General features: G+C 33.3%; 2 protein-coding genes across 5 annotated transcripts; both read right to left on the minus strand.

Moving 5' to 3' along the window:
• Positions 1 to 2,143: 2,143 nt before the first annotated feature.
• Positions 2,144 to 4,752, minus strand: LOC18033118 (uncharacterized protein At4g14100). Its single transcript, XM_006420759.2, has 2 exons — positions 4,223 to 4,752; positions 2,144 to 2,513 (listed from the first exon to the last, which is right to left on the minus strand). Exons 1-2 carry the CDS (start codon positions 4,695 to 4,697, stop codon positions 2,347 to 2,349), a joined length of 642 nt encoding a protein of 213 aa, XP_006420822.1. The 5' UTR covers positions 4,698 to 4,752; the 3' UTR covers positions 2,144 to 2,346.
• A 1,584-nt stretch (positions 4,753 to 6,336) lies between these two features.
• Positions 6,337 to 15,915, minus strand: LOC18032268 (gamma-tubulin complex component 2). Of its 4 annotated transcripts, none has more exons than XM_024188046.1 (23): positions 15,523 to 15,914; positions 14,742 to 14,987; positions 12,593 to 12,671; positions 12,478 to 12,515; positions 12,327 to 12,375; positions 12,081 to 12,236; positions 11,722 to 11,853; positions 11,544 to 11,627; positions 11,365 to 11,463; positions 11,156 to 11,247; positions 10,754 to 10,826; positions 10,526 to 10,678; positions 10,290 to 10,409; positions 10,103 to 10,156; positions 9,170 to 9,253; positions 8,946 to 9,020; positions 8,736 to 8,864; positions 8,362 to 8,487; positions 8,167 to 8,274; positions 7,918 to 7,980; positions 7,770 to 7,844; positions 6,912 to 7,114; positions 6,337 to 6,829 (listed from the first exon to the last, which is right to left on the minus strand). In XM_024188046.1, exons 3-23 carry the CDS (start codon positions 12,662 to 12,664, stop codon positions 6,703 to 6,705), a joined length of 2,112 nt encoding a protein of 703 aa, XP_024043814.1. In that variant the 5' UTR covers positions 12,665 to 12,671; positions 14,742 to 14,987; positions 15,523 to 15,914; the 3' UTR covers positions 6,337 to 6,702. The 4 variants fall into 4 exon arrangements, 3 of the variants coding, with proteins under 3 accessions (XP_024043814.1, XP_024043776.1, XP_024043867.1); XM_024188008.1 differs by having other exon boundaries at positions 14,742 to 15,113; XR_002906413.1 differs by lacking the exon at positions 6,337 to 6,829 and adding an exon at positions 7,456 to 7,694 and having other exon boundaries at positions 7,024 to 7,114; positions 14,742 to 15,113; positions 15,523 to 15,915.
• Between the last annotated feature and the right edge of the window lie 5,752 nt (positions 15,916 to 21,667).

The raw sequence follows: 21,667 nt of genomic DNA on the forward strand, positions 1-21,667 counted from the left end.
TATTTAAATAATATTATTATATTTAACTAAATAATAATTGGGTTTGATTCTAAGTTTAATTTACTTAAAATAATATTATTATATTAATAGAGAATTAATAATATTTGCATATACAATCTTTATTTGAAAATATAATATTATTATATTTATTTAAAAATAATAGTATTATATTTATTTAATATTAATGATTAATACTAATAAATAGTTTATTCTAAGAAAATATTAATTTCATACTATGTTAATAGTAAAAATATTTCATTTATATTGCCCTTATCAACAATTTTTAATTTATATAATTAAAATTAAAAAAAATTGTGATGTTCATAATTAAGAATATTAATAATTATTATAAATTTACAAATATAATAAAATAAATGTTTATTCATTAAATATATTTTTTATTAACTTTGTAATTAAAAACTCTAATTCTTTACATAAGGATAAAATTATAATTTGAAACTATTTACTCCCAATCCAAGACAAAGTAAACACATAAATTGGATTCTGATCTCCATTCCATACTTCTATTCCAGTGTAAGTAAACAACATACTCTCACTCCCACTCCACACTCTCAATCCTAGGATTCCCACTCCTCAGGATTTCCACTCCAATCCAAAAAGTAAACGCTACCTTAGATAAGCATCATTAGTATAGATTCTGTCGTATAAGTATATTTTCCAACAATCTATGAAATTACATTTCCAAGCTATTGAGGTTCTAACTGTTTATATAGATCTCACTCCGTGATAACTCAAAAGACATAATACATGAATGCAAGTTCATTATTAACTCGGGATTAAAGTCGATTAAGCTTATTAAAGCTTATGTGAATTATGATCAATGACATTTATTAAATTAGATTATAGTTCACTATGGTCTAGTTCAGTATTTAAATCATATATACACATTAACCATTCTACTCAAAGTCTCCACTTAAGTGATCAAGAAAAAATCAATTCACAATAGAAGTAGAAAAGTTGCAGTCTTACATAATAAAATGCCAATTTCATTAACAGTTGTGAACAATCTTTTATTTATAAAGAACCTATGATTTGAATCTTCTCATATTGACAAATATCACATAGTTAATAATATATGCTAAAAAAAAATGAATAAATAAATTTTATGAAATTCAGAAATTATTATTTTGTCGCATGCTTTTAGTTGTACCATTTAATTTCAAGTCATAAAATATTGAAACATAATGCTAGTCTGCTTCTTCAGCTTAATTTTGTTTCCTCTCTGTGGTTAGTCCTATCCTCTACTCCTACATTTTTCATTTATTTATTTATTTTTACAGAAGCGATTCTTCTTCATTGTCGGTTATCCTGAACGGCTTAAACAAGGTGTTGATGTTGCTGAATATTTTTTTCTTTTCCTATTTTCACTTCTCTATATGACTATTTGTCTGCTTAAATCCAAATTATGGTTTGTTCTTTTATTTTTGCGAACTTTTGTTGCCCTGATAGAGGAACGTTCTTGATACTTCTGTGAAGATGGGCATATTAGCGTCTGCCTTGCGTATCTCCCAATTTGATTGAGTTTTGGTTTTAAGTGATGATTAACTCGCAAACATGGTGTAACCACCGATGATCGTGCGGTGATTTGACTGAAAAAATGGCCTTGTTTTCTGTTGCTTGCGGCTACAATTTACGGTTTGAACATTGCTTATGGCAACTGTGTACGGTTTTCAGAGTGAGCTTATTCACTGGCTTTCTTTTTAATTTACATGAACCACAAGGACTTTGATCTTTATCAATTACGAGGATATTGATCTCTATTTCCTCTGCGACTGTTAAATAAGCAATATGTTGCAGCTTTGTTATGTAGAAGTTTGAGGTCTAACCGGCAAGCAATAGAGTCCGCCAATAGACGCAGGCAAGCATGGTGACGCAGGCAAGCATGGTGAACCACATAGATAAACCCCTCCCCACCGGCGCATCGATAGATAGGCCGGGCAAAGCGCAAAGGGGATGGATGTCTGAGCAGTTGAAAGCATTGGTCTTGAAAGCCAGAGTATCGATAAGAATACCGGGGGTTCGAAGTGTCAACCACTGAGTGTATGTGTACACCAACTTTGAATTACAATGTTCTGGCTCTCTCATAAACCCTACTATTTACCATTAAAAAATGACACTATCCTTCAGTAATCTGTTAAAAGATGGATGATTTAGGCCATGGAGGTTGAAGATACCTGTTTACATTGCTTCTGTAACTCCAGATAAATAATCTAATGGCAAGAATGACAAAAAGCAGAAGGCAAGTGATAAAGAAGCAGTCTTGCTCTAACATTTAACGGAAGCTGGCCATATGATATTAGAAACACCACTCACATTGATTCAGAATCAGAGCTGCCTGGGACCTTCAAAAAACCCATCGAGCACTCGTCCCTGAGAAGCAGTGACGGTGGCTTCTAGTTCATTGGTTTTATCGAAGCAGTAAACAGGGGCTTGCCACTTTGCATCTTCAAGCACTGCTCCAACTTCAAATGTTATCACATGAGCCTGCCGCCCTGTAAAATAGTCAAAACAACCAACAAAGAATTATTTCACTAGCAACATACAAAAGAAATTGAATTTGCAATACATGGTTTCGTTTGAAATTATATCATTGATCAATTGAAGTTACGCCTCAATATACAACAATGTTAAACATATCTTCCTGCATAGCTACATGCATATCTTCCTGCATAGCTACATGCATATCTTCCTGCATAGCTACATGTTACAAGTTTCGCATTAAATTGAGTACAGTTAAAGCTATGGCTATAATATTGTAGTAACTGTAATGATACACTAGTTGAACTTTCGCAGGCTAGGTGTTCAAGTTCATAGTTTCATTTTGCAAAATCTATTTCTCCTTTTTCATATTAATACATTACATAGGACTCCACAAATTTACTAATAATTGTATTAGAAACTTGCCCCAACTTGAAGTCTAATCAGAAAATCTGCTTAAAGTCTAATAAAAAAATCTGCTCCCAAAGGAGAAAATATGCTCCCACACACACGGGAAGACTCGAAAAGTGACTCAAAACTATGTCTAGGAGTAGTACTGGAACAGTGATTCAAAACTATGTCTAGGAAATGTCACTACTCGAATGTTTGCTATGTTTTGTTTAATATTAAGAAGTTGATCAACATAACAAATCATTTTTTATTTTAAATGGTTACATTCAGTATACAACCAATCTTAATGCACTGGGAATCTAAATGCATACATTAGTATAACCAAAAAGTCTACCGTGTCTAGCTCATAAAAATCTACTCCCATCATTAACAACATTGGAAAGAGGAAAATTATCTCTACACCATCTTTATTTTGTCATATGTACATTTAATCAACTCAAAATTTTAACATGTTATTTGCACCATCTTTATTTTTAAATTTATATCAATAAATCACTTTGACACTAAAAAATAACTATTTTATCCCTAAATGAATTAAAAGACCATTTTATTTTATAATTTTAAAAAAAAATTATAATTACAAGAATATTCTTGAATTTACTAAAATAAATAAATTTCAAATTCAACATGTTAATTTTTTATAATAATAATTTTGATTTAAAAATTATTATATTAATTTTTTTAATTATAATTTTATTTAATTCATGTAAGAAAGTTTTTTAATATTAATTATAGGAAAGTTTACAATAACTATAGTGATTTTTTCTCTCTCCATGTTAATTTTTGTAAATTTCCTTATATTTAATATAATTACAAAAAATAAATAAAATTATAACTATAGAAATTATAATAATAAGATGTTAATTTTTTATAATTATAATTTTTTTTTATTTTTAAAATTTTATAGAATATAATAATTTTTTAATTTATTTAAGAGTAAAATAATTATTTTTAATATTAAAGTGATTGATCGGTAAAAATTTAGAAGTAAAATGGTGCAAAGAATGTGTAAAAATTTTAAGATGATTAGATATATTAAAAAAGGTGATACAGAAATAATTTCCTTAGAAAGAAATCGGAGCCCGTATTGGGCTTCGAATCGAATCGTTGTTCAATGCACCACTATAACACCTCGCTTAGAGAATTACTCGTCAAAATCCGAAAAAGTCTAAATTGAAGAGGAAGTTTGAGAATTACGCTGATAATCAATTATTCAATCTTATATGATATGATTATTTATGCATGTAAAATTAAAAAAAAAAAAAAAAGGTTGAAACAAGTAAGAAAAAATGCTCCGAAGAGCGAGTGATACCAGTGTAAAAAACCCAATGCACAGGCCTTTTGGTGAGGACATCCTCATAATAGACTATAAAGTCAGCCTTTTCCCAGACATTGCAAAGGAAGCCATCCACGTGTCTTTGACCCAGATACTTAGCACCATCCAGCCAATTAGGGCGCAGAATTCCAACCTCAAGCTGTGCAGTTCTACACTCTTTGTTAGAATCCAACGTGAAGAAGAAGGAAGTGCCGTTGTTCCATTCGAGGTCGTAGAGCAGCTTGCCCAGCTGGCTTTGAATGATGTTGAAGTTTCTGCCGTTGGACCAGTCGTACCAGAGATCGATCATTTCGAGAGACCCGTTGTAATTCATCCACAGTATTGAGTGGAATTGGAGAGGCCATGCCTTTGGCTTTGGAATTGCTGATGATGATCGTGCACAAACATAGGAAGATAAAGTGGATAAGAAGAAGATGAAGCAGATGACAATGGGTTTGGTCGAGGAGGCCATTGCTGTTGTGAGAGACAGACGCGTGGAGTATTAATTATACCATACATAATTTTTTTCCCAAGCGTTTTCAACATAGCTTTTGCCCCAGTGGTCGGGCTTTAGCGGTGCGTTTATTTTGTAAAATAAAAATAAGTTGGAAATGAGAATGAGCTGGAATGAAAATGAGATTTTAATGTTTATTTGGTAAAAATAAATGGGAATGAGAATATGTTAGAATATCATTAATATGTTTATTTGATAAAATAAATAAAAATAAGAAATGAAAATGAGAATCAATTTATCAAAATATTTATATTATTAAATAATATAATTTTTATTAATTAAAAAATAAAATTATTAATAATATTATTAATAAAATAATGATAACTAAAATAATAAAGTTAATAATAATAGTAATAATAATAATTATTATTATTATAATCAATTGTTAATAATGGTAATATTAATAAAAATAATAATAACAATAATTAATAATAACTAAGAGCGTTGAGGCCGGGCTCAATTAAAAAGCCTTGTGCTAGGCTGCTAGGCCCAGGCCCATCATTTAAATTTAAGATTTTATAGTTTTGATTTGAAGTATTTACACAAAAATAGATAGCACAGCACTATTAAGAGAATTGAAAATAGAAAACGATATCCGAAAATAATAGAAAACGATTTTTTTAAAAGTCCAACATTGTTGATTATTGAGCGATACTAAAATAGTTTGGTAGAAATTGAAAACCTGATGCCCTGATTGAGAAGAAATTGTATTTTTTTTCTGAACTTCCTTTTTTTGCTTGCTTAGTTGGCAGCTCCAAAAACCCTCGATTGAAAGGACATATAATTGTGAAGGGAAAAGATTTAAATAAATTATAGTTGAAGTGTCTATTTTAACTTTTAAGAAGTTTTTAAGTGGGATGCTACATAAGTGGCCATGTCATTTGAGATGTGTTTTGGGATTAAGATTTGAGACATGTAACGTTATTATTTTGATTAATAGTTCTGTTCAAATGATTAGTTATAATGTTGTTATTTAAAAAAAAAAACTATAATGCTGTTAATGATGAAGTCTTACCATCTAATAATCTATTATCCTCAATAACTGTTAATTAATTGATCTTTTGTTAGTTCTCGTCCAAAGGTAGAGAATGTTGTGGAGAGAGAAAATAATGAAACATTGAATAAGAAAGAGGGCAAAATATAGGACAAGAAAAGAGAAATTTTTGGAAAGTGTAATGGCGAAAGCAAAACTATGAGACAGAAAATTTATTAGTTACATTTTATTAAAAGTTCATGTCATCTATCACATTTAATTTTAATAGAAGATAAACCACTAATCTAAATGATGGAAAGTACTACTCAAAGTAGTGTAAAAATTATTGAATTTTAGGTTCTTACAAGCTTATTCTTACATTTTAGTAAAATGAATCGTGTCTCACTTTTACTCCTTTTTTTCCCTTTTGTCATTCACATCTTTCTTCTGAATATGATAAGTGTGTGTAATGATCTGAATTACCTTTGATCATAATATGCTGCAGTGTCCAAAAAGTTTAGCACGTCTTGAGGCGTCAAATTGCTTTGAATCAGAATTGAAATCTCACTAGGAATCAACTCATCATTCATAAATGCCAAAGGCAAAGAAACTTCAAAACTGAAAAACAAAAGTACAATTAATTTCACTAACATATCAATTGGCTACAACCTTCAAGCACGTTACATTCATACACATGCCATATGATGACTGTTTTGACCAAGTGCAACTGAAGCCGTTTCACCAAACTGCCAAAATCTCAATACGAGCTTAAGCGACTCAAACTTTGTGTTTCTTTTCAACAATCACAACCAGAACAGATGAAAGGAAGCAGGCACTCAAAAAAAGTAAAAATAAAAAAGGGAGAGACAGAGAGACGGATAAAACATACACAAGGCAACCCTCATGTAACCAACCATGTGGCAGGTGCATTTACAACTCATTTATCGGCAGCAGCATCATAAAATTAGAGTGGAGTAATAAAAATCTGATTCATTTGTCAAAACCAACGCCAAGAACCAACTGTGCAAGGTGGGTCAAATATGGTTCTGCTTGGGAACTACTGCTCAAAATTGGTCCCAAACTCTGAAGCTCATTATTGAATTCCCTCTCAAATTTGCTGCAATATGTTAATGCAAATAAGACAGCAATTTAAAAGAGTAGCTTGTGTGTCAGTGTTTGAGTGTTCTGCAGCCACTTACAGGATTGATTCAGTGACTGTTGCATCTCTGATCATAACTTTTTGTACCTGAGACAGGCTTCTTAACTTCAATCGCTTGAACTTTTCTGACCCAGAAAAACCATCAGATGGTTCCTCTAGCTTGGGAAGGTCAATAGAAGATGATATCAACCACTGAGTTGCGGCCGCATACTGCAGGCACAATGATTTCAGCCTCTCCACCTTCTGCATTTGGAAAGCATCATAAGTGTTAACTCGACAAACCACACTAACTGGAAACATATTCTAAGCCTCTTCAATCATGATTCTTCTCAAATGTGGTTTTGTAAAGTCCTAAAAATTTTCCATTTCACAGGAATATTTTAAAATTAATTCACTTATGTTTGTCAAACATAAAACTGGCTTGCAGGTCAAAAGTAGTTAAAATTTGAACAATGAATAACATATTTGATTTTATATCTGCAAACAGTTTGGACTTGACTGAATGTACACATTTCAGAGGCCCCGATGATCCTCAACTTTAATATTAGCTTTAAAACATCCACAAGCATATGCGAATAGCGTACATTAAGGATTAGAAGAAAGATGGAAATTATTCTCGAAGACTCCTACATCCAAGAATGTAATGGAGTGGGTATTATCAGAATGCAACTACTTTTCCCAAAAACATATCTGTTAGGTAGTCACTTCCATTGCCTATTTCTTCTAGTTGTTCGTTCTGCTTTTCAATTGAGATCTATTAGCTCAACATCTTCCACATTCTTCTGTCCTGCCTCACATATTCTAATCCAGCATCCATGACCATCTGTTCCTTCCATTTACTCAATAAGGAATCTAGGTTGATATTAAAGAATTAAAAAGCATATGATCAAAAACAAACCTTGAGAAGATCAGGCAAATGAAGCAAGCATTCTCTGAGACACTTGTCAAGGAAAAAATCATGATGTTGTATGACCTGTTTCAGGAGGAGACATGTAAGACAGAAAATTCGTAGGTCATTCAAGTAAAACAAATTGATAAAGCCCTACCTCATCTATGCTCTTTGCAGTTTGAAGTCTATTATGCATCACATGCCAATTGGGTTCAAGAACCTGAAACCAATGGGTTTGGAGTAGAACACTGAGTATCTAATCATTAAAGGAGAAACAAAATTTTGAGCATAAAGGGGGGTAAGGCCAAAATGAGCTTATAGGGGGAACAAGCACTGGAACGCTAGGAAGGCCAAAACAGACAGTATTCTAAAGAAAACTCCTATTGATGATAAAGATAAAACATGCCTCAAATGTCAAATAATGAAGAAGGCTATTAATAAACTTAAGCATGCTGCGGCAGAGCAGAGATGATCTAGAGATAGCAGTTCCACTTGCGTTAAAGGCACGAGCTCCCTGCGCAGATAAAATGAAACTGGATTAGAAGCCCCAAAAAGGCAAGAAAAAATATCCAGGCCAGATAAGAAAAATTGCAGCGCATACTTGGTGCACTTGCCAAGCCCCACACAGCTGGCGCTCTACATGTTTACAGTGAAAAAGTAAGCGAAAAACCATCTGATACTTTGTTAGGGCTTTTCTTGATATAACAATAGATAATGGCCACTGGACCTGATAAACAAGCCAAACACAAAAATTATTGACAATAGCCTAATATTTAACAATAAAATAAATATTGTAAATATTGTACAATCAAATTGATATAAAGTAGTATCACCAACAAATTTGCAAGTAATTAAAGGCAGAAAGTAGTTTCGCTTGAAGATAACCAAAATTATATGCATTATGTTCTAACAATCTATGTACTTCATTACTTCAACCAAGAGAAAATATTCAAAGGGGAAAGAAAAAGAACAGACCTTGTAGCTTAAAGAAAACGTCTCAAGACCAGTAATGCTCACTGGCTGCTCTAAATCCACGCCATCAGAGGAAGTCTTAATTTCAACAAATTTGAGTGTGGCCATTCTTTTAAGCAAGGATGATCTCTCCTGGCAGCAAAAAGGTTGCACACTTGCATATGATATAATGCAAATTTTATTTGAAAGTTTCAGCTAGAGCTAGTCACTTACGACAGAACATGTTAGGTCCTCATGACAAGGATCTGCTGCTGCAGCAGTGGAACGCAGAGCAATGTCTAGCAGAGACTACATATCCCCCAAAAAAAATAAAGTATACATTAAGACCTGTCATTTATACCCAGGTCTACGAATTTCTTATTTTAGGCAATATTTTAACTTATTAAAAACATAGAGATGTTATGCTCTTGATATGGTAGTAAGAGAGTGGAGGAAACCTGCAGTTTTTCCACAGTAATCTCATCAAGCTGTTTCATGAGTTCCTCACGAGCTATATCCATAAAATGAACCAAAAAATCACCCTGAAAAAATAAAAGATTACTACAATTGATTGACAAAAAATGATAGCAACCAAAAAGATAATCTCCTCCGGGCATAACAAGAAAGGTGTGACTGAGAAGGCCATTGCAGAGAACCTCAATGCTTCCACCCTTTATGAAAAAGGAAAACAAATGATGATATTGGCTTTCCACCCTCTGGTGTCCTGATCAGACTTTATATTTACTGAATCACTAAAAGGTAGACAGGCTACAGTGCTATAGTTTATGGATTGAAACTACCAGGCAATATTAAAATCTTAGATACGATTAATGAAATGATAAACTGATGTATGTAACAAAGCATTTTGAACGAATAAATCACTGCTTAAACCCTGGGTGAAACTGGCATAAGCCTGACTACAGAGCCTACCCATATACGGACATAACACCAGAACCAGAGTGCAATCTAACTACCCTCTTGGGGTTTTTTTTTTATGTAACTCTTTTTTCTTTGACAGTTAATACACTCTATAGTTTCTTATTAAAAAATAGTGGGAAAAAGCCCCATCAAGTAATCAAATTCTGTAGCATATAACATCCAATATTCGACGAACAAAACATAAAAGTTCAATCTGCATTGGTGCTTCCAGGAAACTAGGCAACTGCTCTAATGATCAACAGCCCCTTCATTAGGGCTTCCAGCACCATGCTAATTGCTAAGTCATATGTCTGATCTTTGGCACATAATAGTCTTAATATCATATTAAAATCAAGTAATGAGTAAAAAGCTGTCCAATTTCATTCAAAAATTCAACTTAGGGGCCTATATCCAACAACAGGCAGAACATAATTAATTTTTCCACAAGTTTACTGATTAAAAGATAAATTTACCTGATCGAGAAGTAGATAACGCTTTATAGACCGTAGCTTTCCCATTAGATCATACTACAATAAGAATAGGAAAAATCATTACAATGGGTATCATGATACTAAGGCCAAGAGTGACGGTTACATAAGGAGAACTAAACACACTGAAATAAACACATTTGCCATTCGGTAATGATTTGTTGATCCTTACCCTTTCTTTGATAAGATTTAAGAGTTCACCACTGGCAAATTCATATGCAACTTTTACACACTCCAGATAATGATGGTTAGAGCCAAAACTCAATAACTTTGAATTCTCTGATGTAGGGACCTATCAATAATGCTCCCATCAACAAGTACTAATGCAATCACAAGGAGAAAAGGGGAACAAAAACAATCCTTTGTGAAAGCAACACGGTAACATTGAATAGTGGGTAGAAACAAAACCTGAGCACTGTGACCACATTCTCTCATGACATTTAGATATTTTCCCGTGGTCAAAATTTTACCAGCTATATTTGCAAGGAAGCTTGGAATCCCATCCTTGAGGCTGTAACGTTGCCTCCAGTACTTAGCATCATAATCCTGAGTGAGACTTTCCTAATAAAGAAACTAACTGTGATTATTTAAAGCAAAAAGTATAATTCATTCACAATTACAACAAATTCAACATACCTTCAGGAGAGATTTGTCCTCAGCAATGAAAAACTCACCATAAGGATCATCAATCACTCCTTCATAGACCCACCTGAAATTTTTAGTGATTTAAACTTCAGTGAGGACGAACAAGAGTGAATCACAAAAATACATAGCAAAAAGACAGAATTGGATGCTCAAAGGCATAGATACTCCTGGTAAGAGATAAAACTAGTTGTAAAATGCTGTTCATTCTGAGAAGGTAAGACCTGCAACTTAAATTAGAAATAGAGATGCTGATTTAACAGGATAACAGGCTATTAAAGCAAAATGTAAAGTTGGCTATCCATAAAGTAGAAGCGTCTGAAAGCAGAATGAGGCAAAACCTTTAGAATGCCTACAAGGAAACTATTATGATAGTAATGGGCTGGCAAAACATACCTTTCTAATATGCCCAGATATGCATTGCTCGCACACTGTGTCATCTTTTCTAGCAATGACCGAACTGTATTATCTCCGGCCATAGCTTTAGCCTGGATACAATAAAAGCCACATCAGTTACAGATGAAACAAATAGTACCCAAAAAATAAGAAAACAACAAACTCACAAGTGCAGAACAGCAATGAAAGCTAGTCAATAGGTTTTTCACCTGACTTTGCAAAAGGTTTAGAACTGCAGAACCTGTAAAATTATTAGCTGAAGCCTTGTGTATCACAGCTGATACTGCTTGCATGGACCCCAGCATGGGCTGCGTAACATGGTAGGAAAATTTGAGCAGAAATCCAAAAAATAAAAAGGGTCTATCCATTGAAAACAAGCTAAACACACCTGACAGTAAAACCACAATCCTTGTATGGAAAGTCTCCCAAGCCTAAACTGGTGTTCAAGCTGTGCTACCATAGCCTCATAATCCTGATAAACAACGTAACATATTTCATAAAAGTGATTAAAATTTATGTATTAAAAAAATCCAATTAATTGAAAGGGGAAAAAAAAAGGAAATTACGAGAAGTAAAGCCCTGAGACTGGCAGCAAAGGCATGATTAACTAAGCCATTCTTAAACTGAGATCTCGACTCAACAAACTGCTCAGTCAAAACAAAGCTCTCACACAATGGAAATATCCGTTTCGCCATTTCCTACATCGCCAAGCAACACAAAAATTTCTCGTCTCTTCCTCGAATAAAATGTTAGACAATAGCACTATCCCACCTGATGAGGCAGATAACGTGGCCCTATCATGAAGTGCAATGTATTAGTTTGTTCTCTATCTTGTCATCACCCACCATTGCACTTCATGGCACATCCCAACATCATCTGCCACATCAGCTACATTCATTAAATTACAAATAACTCTTGTATTTACTTGGAGAGCTAAATCCATGGACGCATCGACTTGAAAAGTAACAGTAGAATCATAAGTATCATTTCCATGAACATGATTAACTCTTCGTTTAATCGAAATGTATCGTCCCTCAATTCCAACCAAAGCTGAGAGCAAATCATCTATCACAAGAAGTTCCTGCAGTTTTGTTTCCTTTTTTTAACATGAGCTGGCAATTAATCTACAATAAAATAAATTATAAAAAATCATTTCATTACCAAGAATTACCTGCACTCCAGCGTCATAACAGCCTATGGCCATTTCAGCTCCATTGTTACTGCTCCAAAGAATACAAGATAAATAATAAATAAAATATTTTATTAATTTAAACCAAAATTTTATGGGAAAAAGAAAGTGCACCTCCTTATAATAAAATTACCTGAAGGAATCGGCAAAACGAGAGGCAGCTTTAGTTTCCTGCATTAATGAAAAATGAAAGTGTAGCAACCAATCATAATGTGACAGCTCATTATTAGTGAAAATTGATTCCTGACCTGGTGGAAGCGGCCAGTAAGGAAAGGACGCTCGATGTTCCAGCGAGGAGTTGATGGATACGACATTTCCATTTCTCCGCTTCAATGGACCACTCACAGTTCAGTTTCACTTTAGTTTTCTCAGTTCAATTCACAAACAAGAAACATCTTATTTCATTTTCTGTCCCCCACAAATTGCTTATAAAAGCTTTTCAAAATCGAGACATCAAAATCTCTGATTGGTGATCTAATAAAAACGAAGGTGGGCCGAGTTGACCCAGAACTAAGTAAACCCTAGCTATTTATCTTTCGAGTCCCTATTTCAAGACTTGGTTGAGCTGAGCCGGAGCATTCACAGTTGTGATGGAGCTGCCTGTGCTTGGTGTTGGCACAGTGGCTTGTTGTGGTGCTGGTGATAATTGAGATTGGACTGATTTTGGACCAACTTAGTGTTGTATGTGTTTGGGTTTCACTGAGCCAAGATAGCAATTGGCAATTAGGTGATTTGCTTTAAATTTTTAAGATTTTGCTTCTTTATTTTCTTTTATCATTTTATTTAGCTTCCGATCCGAACTGTTCACTTCGGTTCGCATCAGATCCGATTATTTGATTGAAATCAATTATTTTTACTAGTTTTTTTCCTACTAATCGTTGAATTTAATTTCCTCCAATCCTTTTGGTAGGGTGGGCAAATCGGGTTTCAATCCGGGTTGTTCAGGTTTCGGTTTGGGTTTCAACCCATTCATGTTGGAGAATTCAATGCAATCGGGTTCATAGCTCAAACCCAAAATTCGGTTCGGATTTAAATTTCAGATCATTTCAGATGGAGCTGCCTGTGCTTGGTGTTGGCACAGTGGCTTGGTTGTGGTGCTGGTGGTAATTGAGATTGGACTGATTTTGGACCAACTTAGTGTTGTATGTTTGGGTTTTCAGTGAGCCGAGATAGCAATTGGCAATTAGGTGATTTACTTTTAATTTTTAAGATTTTGTTTCTTTATTTTCTTTTATCATTTTATTTAGCTTCCGATCCAAACTGTTCACTTCGGTTCGGATCAGATATGATTATTTGAGTGAAATCAATTATGTTTACTAGTTTTTTTTCCCGCTAATCGTTGAATTTAATTTCCTCCAATTCTTTTGGTAGGGTGGGCGAATCGGGTTTCAGTTCGGGATGTTCAGGTTTCGGTTTGGATTCCAACCCATTCATGTTGGAGAATTCAATGCAATCGGGTTCGTAGCTCAAACCCCAAATTCGGATCGGATTTAAATTTCAGATCATTTCAGATTGAAAGTCCTGTTGTCAATTTCAGTTCAGGATGCTATCAGGTTTCAACCTTAGTATCGGCAGTATGAGTATTTTATGTAATTGGGCAGTTCCGAACCTAACCGAAACCCATGCGTTTTAAATAATGACAGCTGAAGCCGAACCGAACAGTAGAACAGAACCAAAATATTTCTGGTTCAGTTCAGTTTAGTTCTCTATTTTCTCTAGAAGTAACCATTTAGACTGTAACAAATTACAAAAAGAAACTTCACATATTTCTAATTTTCTACACTAAAAATCATTATGCAAATTGCAATAACACAAACTAACCCTTTTTGCATTTTCCCCAAATACAGGAAATGGTAGCTATGGAGATATATGCATATGCTCCAAAAGAAGGGACCCAAATGTCATCAAGTTGATAAGTTAGACTTCAATCAGGGAAAAGTAGATTATCTAATCCAACCAGTCAAAATATTGCCCTAAACTACATGTAAAAAAGATAAAATTGTCACAAACTATCATCTCAGGAACCCAAAAAATTTGCTTCACATTGACAGCAGCATAAGGACACAGAAAGTAAGCAATAATGGAAAACAGTACAGTACTAGAAATCAATCAACATGGCCCTCATTGAATTGCAATTTCCACACTGGGGACCAACAGAAACTATCAAACTAATTTTCAACCCCATTGGGTTGTCTGTAAGACGCTGGAGCCAAATTTAAAGCAAATAAAAAGCCAAGGTGGTGACACAATCTTGGTTTGCATTAATTTGACTAATTTAATTATTAATCAAATTATTAATCACAGCTCAAAAGAGTAATTAATTTGACTAATTTAACTCAGGAAAAAAATTAATAAAAAATTAAAACATAATAAGTAAAAAAAGAAGGCTAAACTCACTGTCTCCGGCGGCTGGCGCGATGTGAACAACTGAAGATGCTGCGACGGCAAAAGTTGAGACCGGAGGGTGAGAAAGTGACCGAAGACGGAGAGAGAGACTGAGCACGTGTAGAGAGGGGCTGCTGGTGGCCTGGTGCTGCCGTGCTGGGCTGCTGCTTCGTGAGCTGCTGCTGCGGGTATGCGTGCTCCTGAGACTTGACGGAGAGGGGCTGGTGAGGCAGAGGGATAGAGGCTGCCACTGGAGAGCTGCTTAGTAGTTAGTGGTGGAGTTAAAGAGTTGGGAATTTATGTTCCGTCATTTGGGGACTTAGAGCAGGGCCGCTTCCCCCCCCTCCCCCCCCAAAACACAATTACGTCGGGCCCGACCCGACCCTACCAAAATAATTTTCATAGAACCGGCAATTAGGACCATATTTATTTTAACGTTAAATTATTTTTTAATACTTTATTTTATATTCATGTTATTTTAATATTTTCTCCTATGCATGTGCCTTAATTCAATAATTAATTATAAATTAATTTAGCTAAAATTATAAATTAATTTATAAGCTTAAATGAAAAAAATTAATCAATATTTATGAAATTATAAATTTAAGATATGATTAAACTTAATTTACAATTACAACATAATAATTAAATAAACCTTATATTTAGGCACAATATAATATTTACAGGAACTACATAATTAATTAATTAACATAAATATATTTAGCTAAAATTATAAATTCAATTATAAGCTTCAATGAAAAACATTAATTAATATTTGTGAAATTAAAATTACCAAAGCTAAATAGCTAATGCCGGCGACAGAACATGTGCGTAGCTGAACGTGTGCGTTGGCTGGCAGGCGGACGCGGCAGGACGACGACAAAGGGCGGCTGGTTCACGTCGCAGCGTCGTGCAGCTGATTGCGATTGGAGATGGAGCAGGTTGCAGGTAGCAGGCGAGAGGGAGATAAATGGAGAGTGGAGACAGTTCGCGACTGATTGGATGGTCGTTGGCTGGCGTGTGGCTGACGGTCACGATGCTGGCTGATGGGATGGCGGCTGAGTGGCTGACTTAGGGTTTTGTCACTGATTGCTTTTGTGCATTGTGAATTTGTGTAAGTGTATGTGGTGTACTGATTTACTGAAGAGTGAAGCGTGCGAGTGTGATGTAGAATTGCAGATACACTGATCTGTGTTGCGTGCGTGTTTAAAAAATGTAAGTTTTTTTTTTTTTTGAAATAGGGTCGGGTCGGGTCAGCTTAAGCCCGACCCTAACCCGAAATGTGTTCGGACCTAAAAATTTTGGTCCGAACCCGACTCAAGACTCGAATATTCGAGTTAAATCCCAAAAAATTAGGGTTGGGTCAGTCGAGCCAAAAGTAGGATCGGATCAAATTGTAAAGACAAAACACAATTGCATGAACTGAGCGGTTTGTGCATCTAGTTCAGTTTTGGAGTCGAACCGAACATAAACCGTTCGGTGCATTAAATCCAAACCATTTGATGTCTGCTAGTTAAATCAAACCGAACTAAATCGAGTATCTTGGTTCAGTTCAGTTTGGCAAAAATCAAACCGAACACCGTACCCTTTTACACGATAATGGGATGGCAATGGTACCCCCAAATCCACCCAAATCCGCCCACCAAAACCTCTCAATCGCGGGTAATTTTGTAGGTTGCATGCGGGTTTGCTATTATAAATTAAAAACCGCACTAGGTTGTAGGTGATTTTGGTATTACCTAAATACCTGGTGAATACCCGCATGGGTATCCACCAACACGTGGCTTTTTTAATTATTTTTAATTGAAAAATTTTAAATCTAAAAATATACTTATATATTTATTATAATTTTGATTGAATTTTCTTTAACTTAATACATGGATTAATATATACTTATTATAATTTTGTATGAATTATTATTTTTTAATTTAATGCATGAATTATTTCATTATTATTATTTTGATGTGAATAAACATAAGGCCAAACAAGAGAATTTTCAATTTCGTTTCTAAATAACTACTCACATGAGCTAATAATGGAAAATCAATTAATAGCGCATTTACTTTGTGGAAGTGGGAAATCAAAATTCATAATTGGAATGATTGAGAGTATTTACTAACTAAATTATAAGGGGAAATGGGATTATGGAAATAAGTATGCGAGTCCTATGCCCTTTTGGGATTGACGAATAGGAACTTGATTACCAAGGGTGGGTGGGAGTCAAGTTCTTATTCTCCGAACTGACTTTTATGCCCCAACTAAATTTCTTATTTACATAATAAAAAATAAAAAATGAACAAATGGATGAAAAATAAACCTAAATCCCAAATTCTAGATTATCAAATTCAAACCAGCAGTAGTGTAATTCGATCCCGTCGAGCATAAGCACTCAATTGGCATCGCGTCACTGCTCATGTGTGATGTTCATCAGTTGCTTGTCAAACCAACGGCAGTTATTACATCAAACTAGCAGCAACTGCTTGTTGAACTAACAACACCCGCGTCATTGGGGTCAGCCTGTAATACAGCTCTGTATGTCATGCAGCTGCCTTTATTATTTTTTTATTATTGCGGATGTAACTGGCCACCGATATCAATTATGGGTAATTTTTAAAAACCTCCCCTGAGGTTTGGGCTTGTTGCAAGTAGATGACGAGAATTTATTTATTTGTAAAAAACCCCCTACCGTCAATTAACTTTAACATTGACCGTTAATTGACTATGCAAAGATAATATTACCCTTAACAACAGTTTGTAGATGGAAATAACTAAAAAAAATTAAAATTGTTGGTTATTTTACCCTCTTTAAATTATTGATATTTTCTTAAAGTTCCTACAAAAAAGATAAAATTAAAAATTCGAAAAATTCTCTTTAAATTATTGATATTTTCTTAAAGTTCCTACAAAAAAAATAAAATTAAAAACTTGAAAATGAAATAGTTATAATCTTTACCTATGATAGTGTAAATCTTTGGAATTGACAAGGATAAAATTATCAAAAAATAGGGTTTGTGCTTTTCGCGTCAATAATTTTAATTTTTTTTAGTTATTTTCGTCTACAAACTGTTGTTAAGGGTAATATTGTCTTTGCACAGTCAACTAACGGTCAATGTTAAAGTTAACTGACGGTAGGGGGTTTTTTATAAATAAATAAATTCTCGCCATCTACTTGCAACAAGTCCAAACCTCAGGGGAGGTTTTTAAAAATTACCCTATCAATTATGAAACAAGTAAATATTGAAGGTAACTATCATACAGCTACCCTCATTTCAAATAAATATCAAACTAATCATTTCAAAGTAGAACACTACCAAAGAACCCCTCAATTTAACTTGAAAATACACTACTTTCTTTTTTTTTTCTCCGAATAACATGAAAACACACGTAAAATATATGAGACTTCTATACTAATTAGAATAATATTTAAATATAAATTAATAAATTGACCAATTAATTTTTAATATTACATTATAAAGTTAAGAATGTTTTACATAAAAAAAAATTATCATAATATTTTATCAATTTTTAGATAATACAACGCAGTATAAATATTTAGACCTATAATATTTCTATATTAGACAAGTATAAAACATCTAATGTTTGATATTTTTAAATAATACTCAAAAACAATCTCTTGTGTAAATTAATTCATAGAAATTAATGTGAAATTAATTACTTTATTCATTATATTATTTATTACTTTTATGATTTTATTTATTCACTATTTTTAAGTCACAATAATTTCTACAAATACTTGTAATGGATAATTACGTATGTATTGTTAATTTTTAATCTATTTTTATTAGTGTTATTGTGATTAATGATATCATAATTCATACACTAAGCCTTTTCCTTTTTTAATGTTGTTAATAACTCTAATGGGCCTTTAGCCTAGTGGTGAATCTCTACCCTCACAGTTAAGCAGGATTGTCAGGGTAAGGGTTTGAGTTCTCATGTACTCAAACTCTCTCAATTAAACATTATGCATGATCGTGTGGAGTTATTTGCAAGTATTTTTCCCTTGCGAAATACGAGTGGAGCAGAGATATCCCTCGTTTGTGATAATTTGATGTGTAATCAGTATTAAAAAAATGTTGTTAATAACTATCATGGCTAGTACTTGGTCAATATTAATTTGATTAAACTAAATTCAGTTATGACATTATTATTTTTTTAGTAATATTGTTAATTTAATATTATTATTTTGGGGGTATGGTTGGGAGAGGACAAATATAACTTTTTAACTCTTACAATCTCTCATGAGTTTAACTCGGTAGCAATAAATGAAGAAACCATCCAACTGTCCCCTTGGAGCTGAGTAATATTGTTAATTATAATTACAATTCTTATTCACATTGCATTGTAAATATTAGAAAAAGAGATAACAACAAGCCCGTGTTTTATGAAATTGTCTCAAAGACCCTTATTATTTTAAAAAATAATCACATATTCCTCTTTTTAGACAATTATGCCCTTTAGCTAAAGTGACCCACCGATATTCTATCTGAACATAATTATTCAAAACAAGATTTATGTAACAGTTTCACTAAATCATGAGGTATCAATATACTATTTGTCATAACCTTGGGTAATTACAATCTGAATGCTACTAATATTGAATAATTTAGAAACGTTTTTAAATTAAATTAAATTATTTGAGTAATGTGCAATATTATAGTTCGTTATAGTATTTGTATACTAAATGTTGTTCAATTCATTTATTAGTGTTACAAAATTATTACAATATTGGTAGATTATAAAATAAGTATCATTGAAATATAAACATATAAAAATAAGTCATCAGATAGAATATAAATTATGTATCCAATTGTATAAGGATAATATTATTAAATTTATCTGTATTAATAAGTTTTTTGATATTTTTTATTTGTATTACTATAATAAACATTTAGAAAGAAAATGTAATAAGGTTTGATTTAGGCGGTAAAACTACCGCCAATATGAAAGAATGATTTATTAAATTTTAATTTTTTTGAAATTTTTTCCTATATAAAATTGAAAGCCTTATATAGCTTTTCTTTTTACCCTAAAAATATAAACACTTTAGTACTTCATATTGTTGAAAACCCTAGCCCCTCGCCTCAGCCGTGCTCAAGCATCACAAGCCAGCCACCATCCTAGTAGTCGCGTCGTCTTCGTTGCAACAGCACTAGATCGCAGTCGTCGTTTCCGTTTCCGTCGCCGTCCCCATCCTGCATATCAGCCGCCAGCTCACCAGCCCTCACTGTCTTGTCACTTTCCTCCACGAACTGTCTCTGCACACAAACCCTAGACTAGCGAGTTGAATCAAAGGGTGAAGGTTGCTCTCTTTCTTTTCTAACAATAAAGAACAAAAATCTCATCAATTTCCTTTTAATAATAACTTCTAATTAGTGATTCGGCACTTCTTCTCAATTTACAGCTCTCATTTTTTAATTTTGTCTTTAATTCTTGAAGAACGAAGAACATACAGAAGCCTTTTAGCTTTCATCGACTTTGATTCTCGAAATTTAGGTATTGCCTCTATTACTCACTTAAAGAATTAAAATTCTTCGCTTTGATTTTGACACTACGGTTAGATTTTGATTTAATGCTTGTTTAATTAGTTTAGAGTTTCATTTAATTTGTTTTGAGTTGTTCATTTTAATTGCATCTTCAAGATGGAATATTGGTACTCTAAATGATACAAAGTTTTATTCCTATGCATTATGATTGGAAGAAGTAAATTGATTGTGCACTTGATATTTTGCATCTTAATTTACAAATGATTTAATGCCTAAATTCTTATTTTATCAACCAAACAGCCAAAAGTGATTCGTTTGGGTTATATAGGCTTATCTGTAATTTTGTGTTATTTATATCTTCATAAATTCTTGTTTATATAGGCTTGATTGTTGAGGCTTCTTTTATCAGTGATGATGTGTTATAGACTTGGTTGTTGAGGTTTGTTTTATCAATGATGATGTGCTATAAAAAAAAAAAAAAAACACACACACACACACACACATTTTGATTTTTTTAAAATATATATAGAATAAGCATGACCATGGATCTTTAGGTGTGTATTAGTAATTTAGTAATTTAGCATCCATTTCTTTCTAACAAGTGCTTTTAAGTTCAATTATTTTATTTCACCTATTCTTTAATGACCATAGTAATCATTAAGGCCGAGCATAAACGTACAACATACTACAAATTGATCTAAAGTAGGAAATACTACAGAATTCAGATGAGGCTGGTTACTAATTTCTGTTATTAAAAAGCTGAGATTTAATTTTAATGTGTTTGTAAGAATTCATGGGTGGTGAGGGTTGCCATTGTATTTGACTCTTTGTCTTCGGAAATGTTTTATCAAGATTTACTTTTGCTAATATCACTCGGGTAATGCCCTGGACATGCTTATCAAATGTCATTACTGCCAGGTTGATGCTTGTTGTCCATAGTTCTTAGTCTCTAATTAATTCAGAATATTGGGAATATCTTTTTATGGCACATTGGTCTTTTCTTTTTGTATATCCTTGATCTGTATTTTGATCGATTAAGTATAGGTTTTTGAGTCCTTGCTCTGTATTTTTTATGGATTAAGTATGAAGCTTTGAGTTTACAATTGATCATGGGTATTTTCTAAAATCTTATTACTTTGAAAAAATTGTAGGTTGGAGGAGCAAGTAAGCCCTTTTCCAATAAGGACAAAATGTCACAAGGTAGAAGGTTTTATCTTCATCTTATTTATTGTCTTAGAATGAAAAAATGACAATTTGCTCAAGCTGTGAAAGCTTGGTAAGGCATTTTAAAAACTAGAAAAGTGAGGATGGCTAATGCGTGGTAACTTACATGGTGATAGATAATTTGGAAGTGTTGCCAAATTAATTTGCGTCTCCGCATTTCAATTTCTATTTCAATCTCCACTCTCTAGTGCTTGAACTGGTAGCACTGTC

This window comes from Citrus clementina, unplaced genomic scaffold, assembly GCF_000493195.1.
Source record: "Citrus clementina cultivar Clemenules unplaced genomic scaffold, Citrus_clementina_v1.0 scaffold_9, whole genome shotgun sequence".
NCBI lineage: Eukaryota > Viridiplantae > Streptophyta > Magnoliopsida > Sapindales > Rutaceae > Citrus > Citrus x clementina.

What these genes read in the sequence shown, in the direction of transcription:
- LOC18033118 (XM_006420759.2), bottom strand. Translation starts at nt 4,697, where the DNA reads ATGGCCTCCTCGACCAAACCCATTGTCATCTGCTTCATCTTCTTCTTA. An exon ending in GCATTGGGTTTTTTACACTG is followed by an intron (nt 2,514 to 4,222) that starts GTATCACTCGCT and finishes ACTATTTTACAG; the next exon opens with GGCGGCAGGCTCATGTGATA.
- LOC18032268 (XM_024188046.1), bottom strand. Translation starts at nt 12,664, where the DNA reads ATGGAAATGTCGTATCCATCAACTCCTCGCTGGAACATCGAGCGTCCT. An exon ending in CGTTTTCTTTAAGCTACAAG is followed by an intron (nt 8,488 to 8,735) that starts GTCTGTTCTTTT and finishes CTTGTTTATCAG; the next exon opens with GTCCAGTGGCCATTATCTAT. An exon ending in ATTTGCCTGATCTTCTCAAG is followed by an intron (nt 7,115 to 7,769) that starts GTTTGTTTTTGA and finishes TTCCAAATGCAG; the next exon opens with AAGGTGGAGAGGCTGAAATC.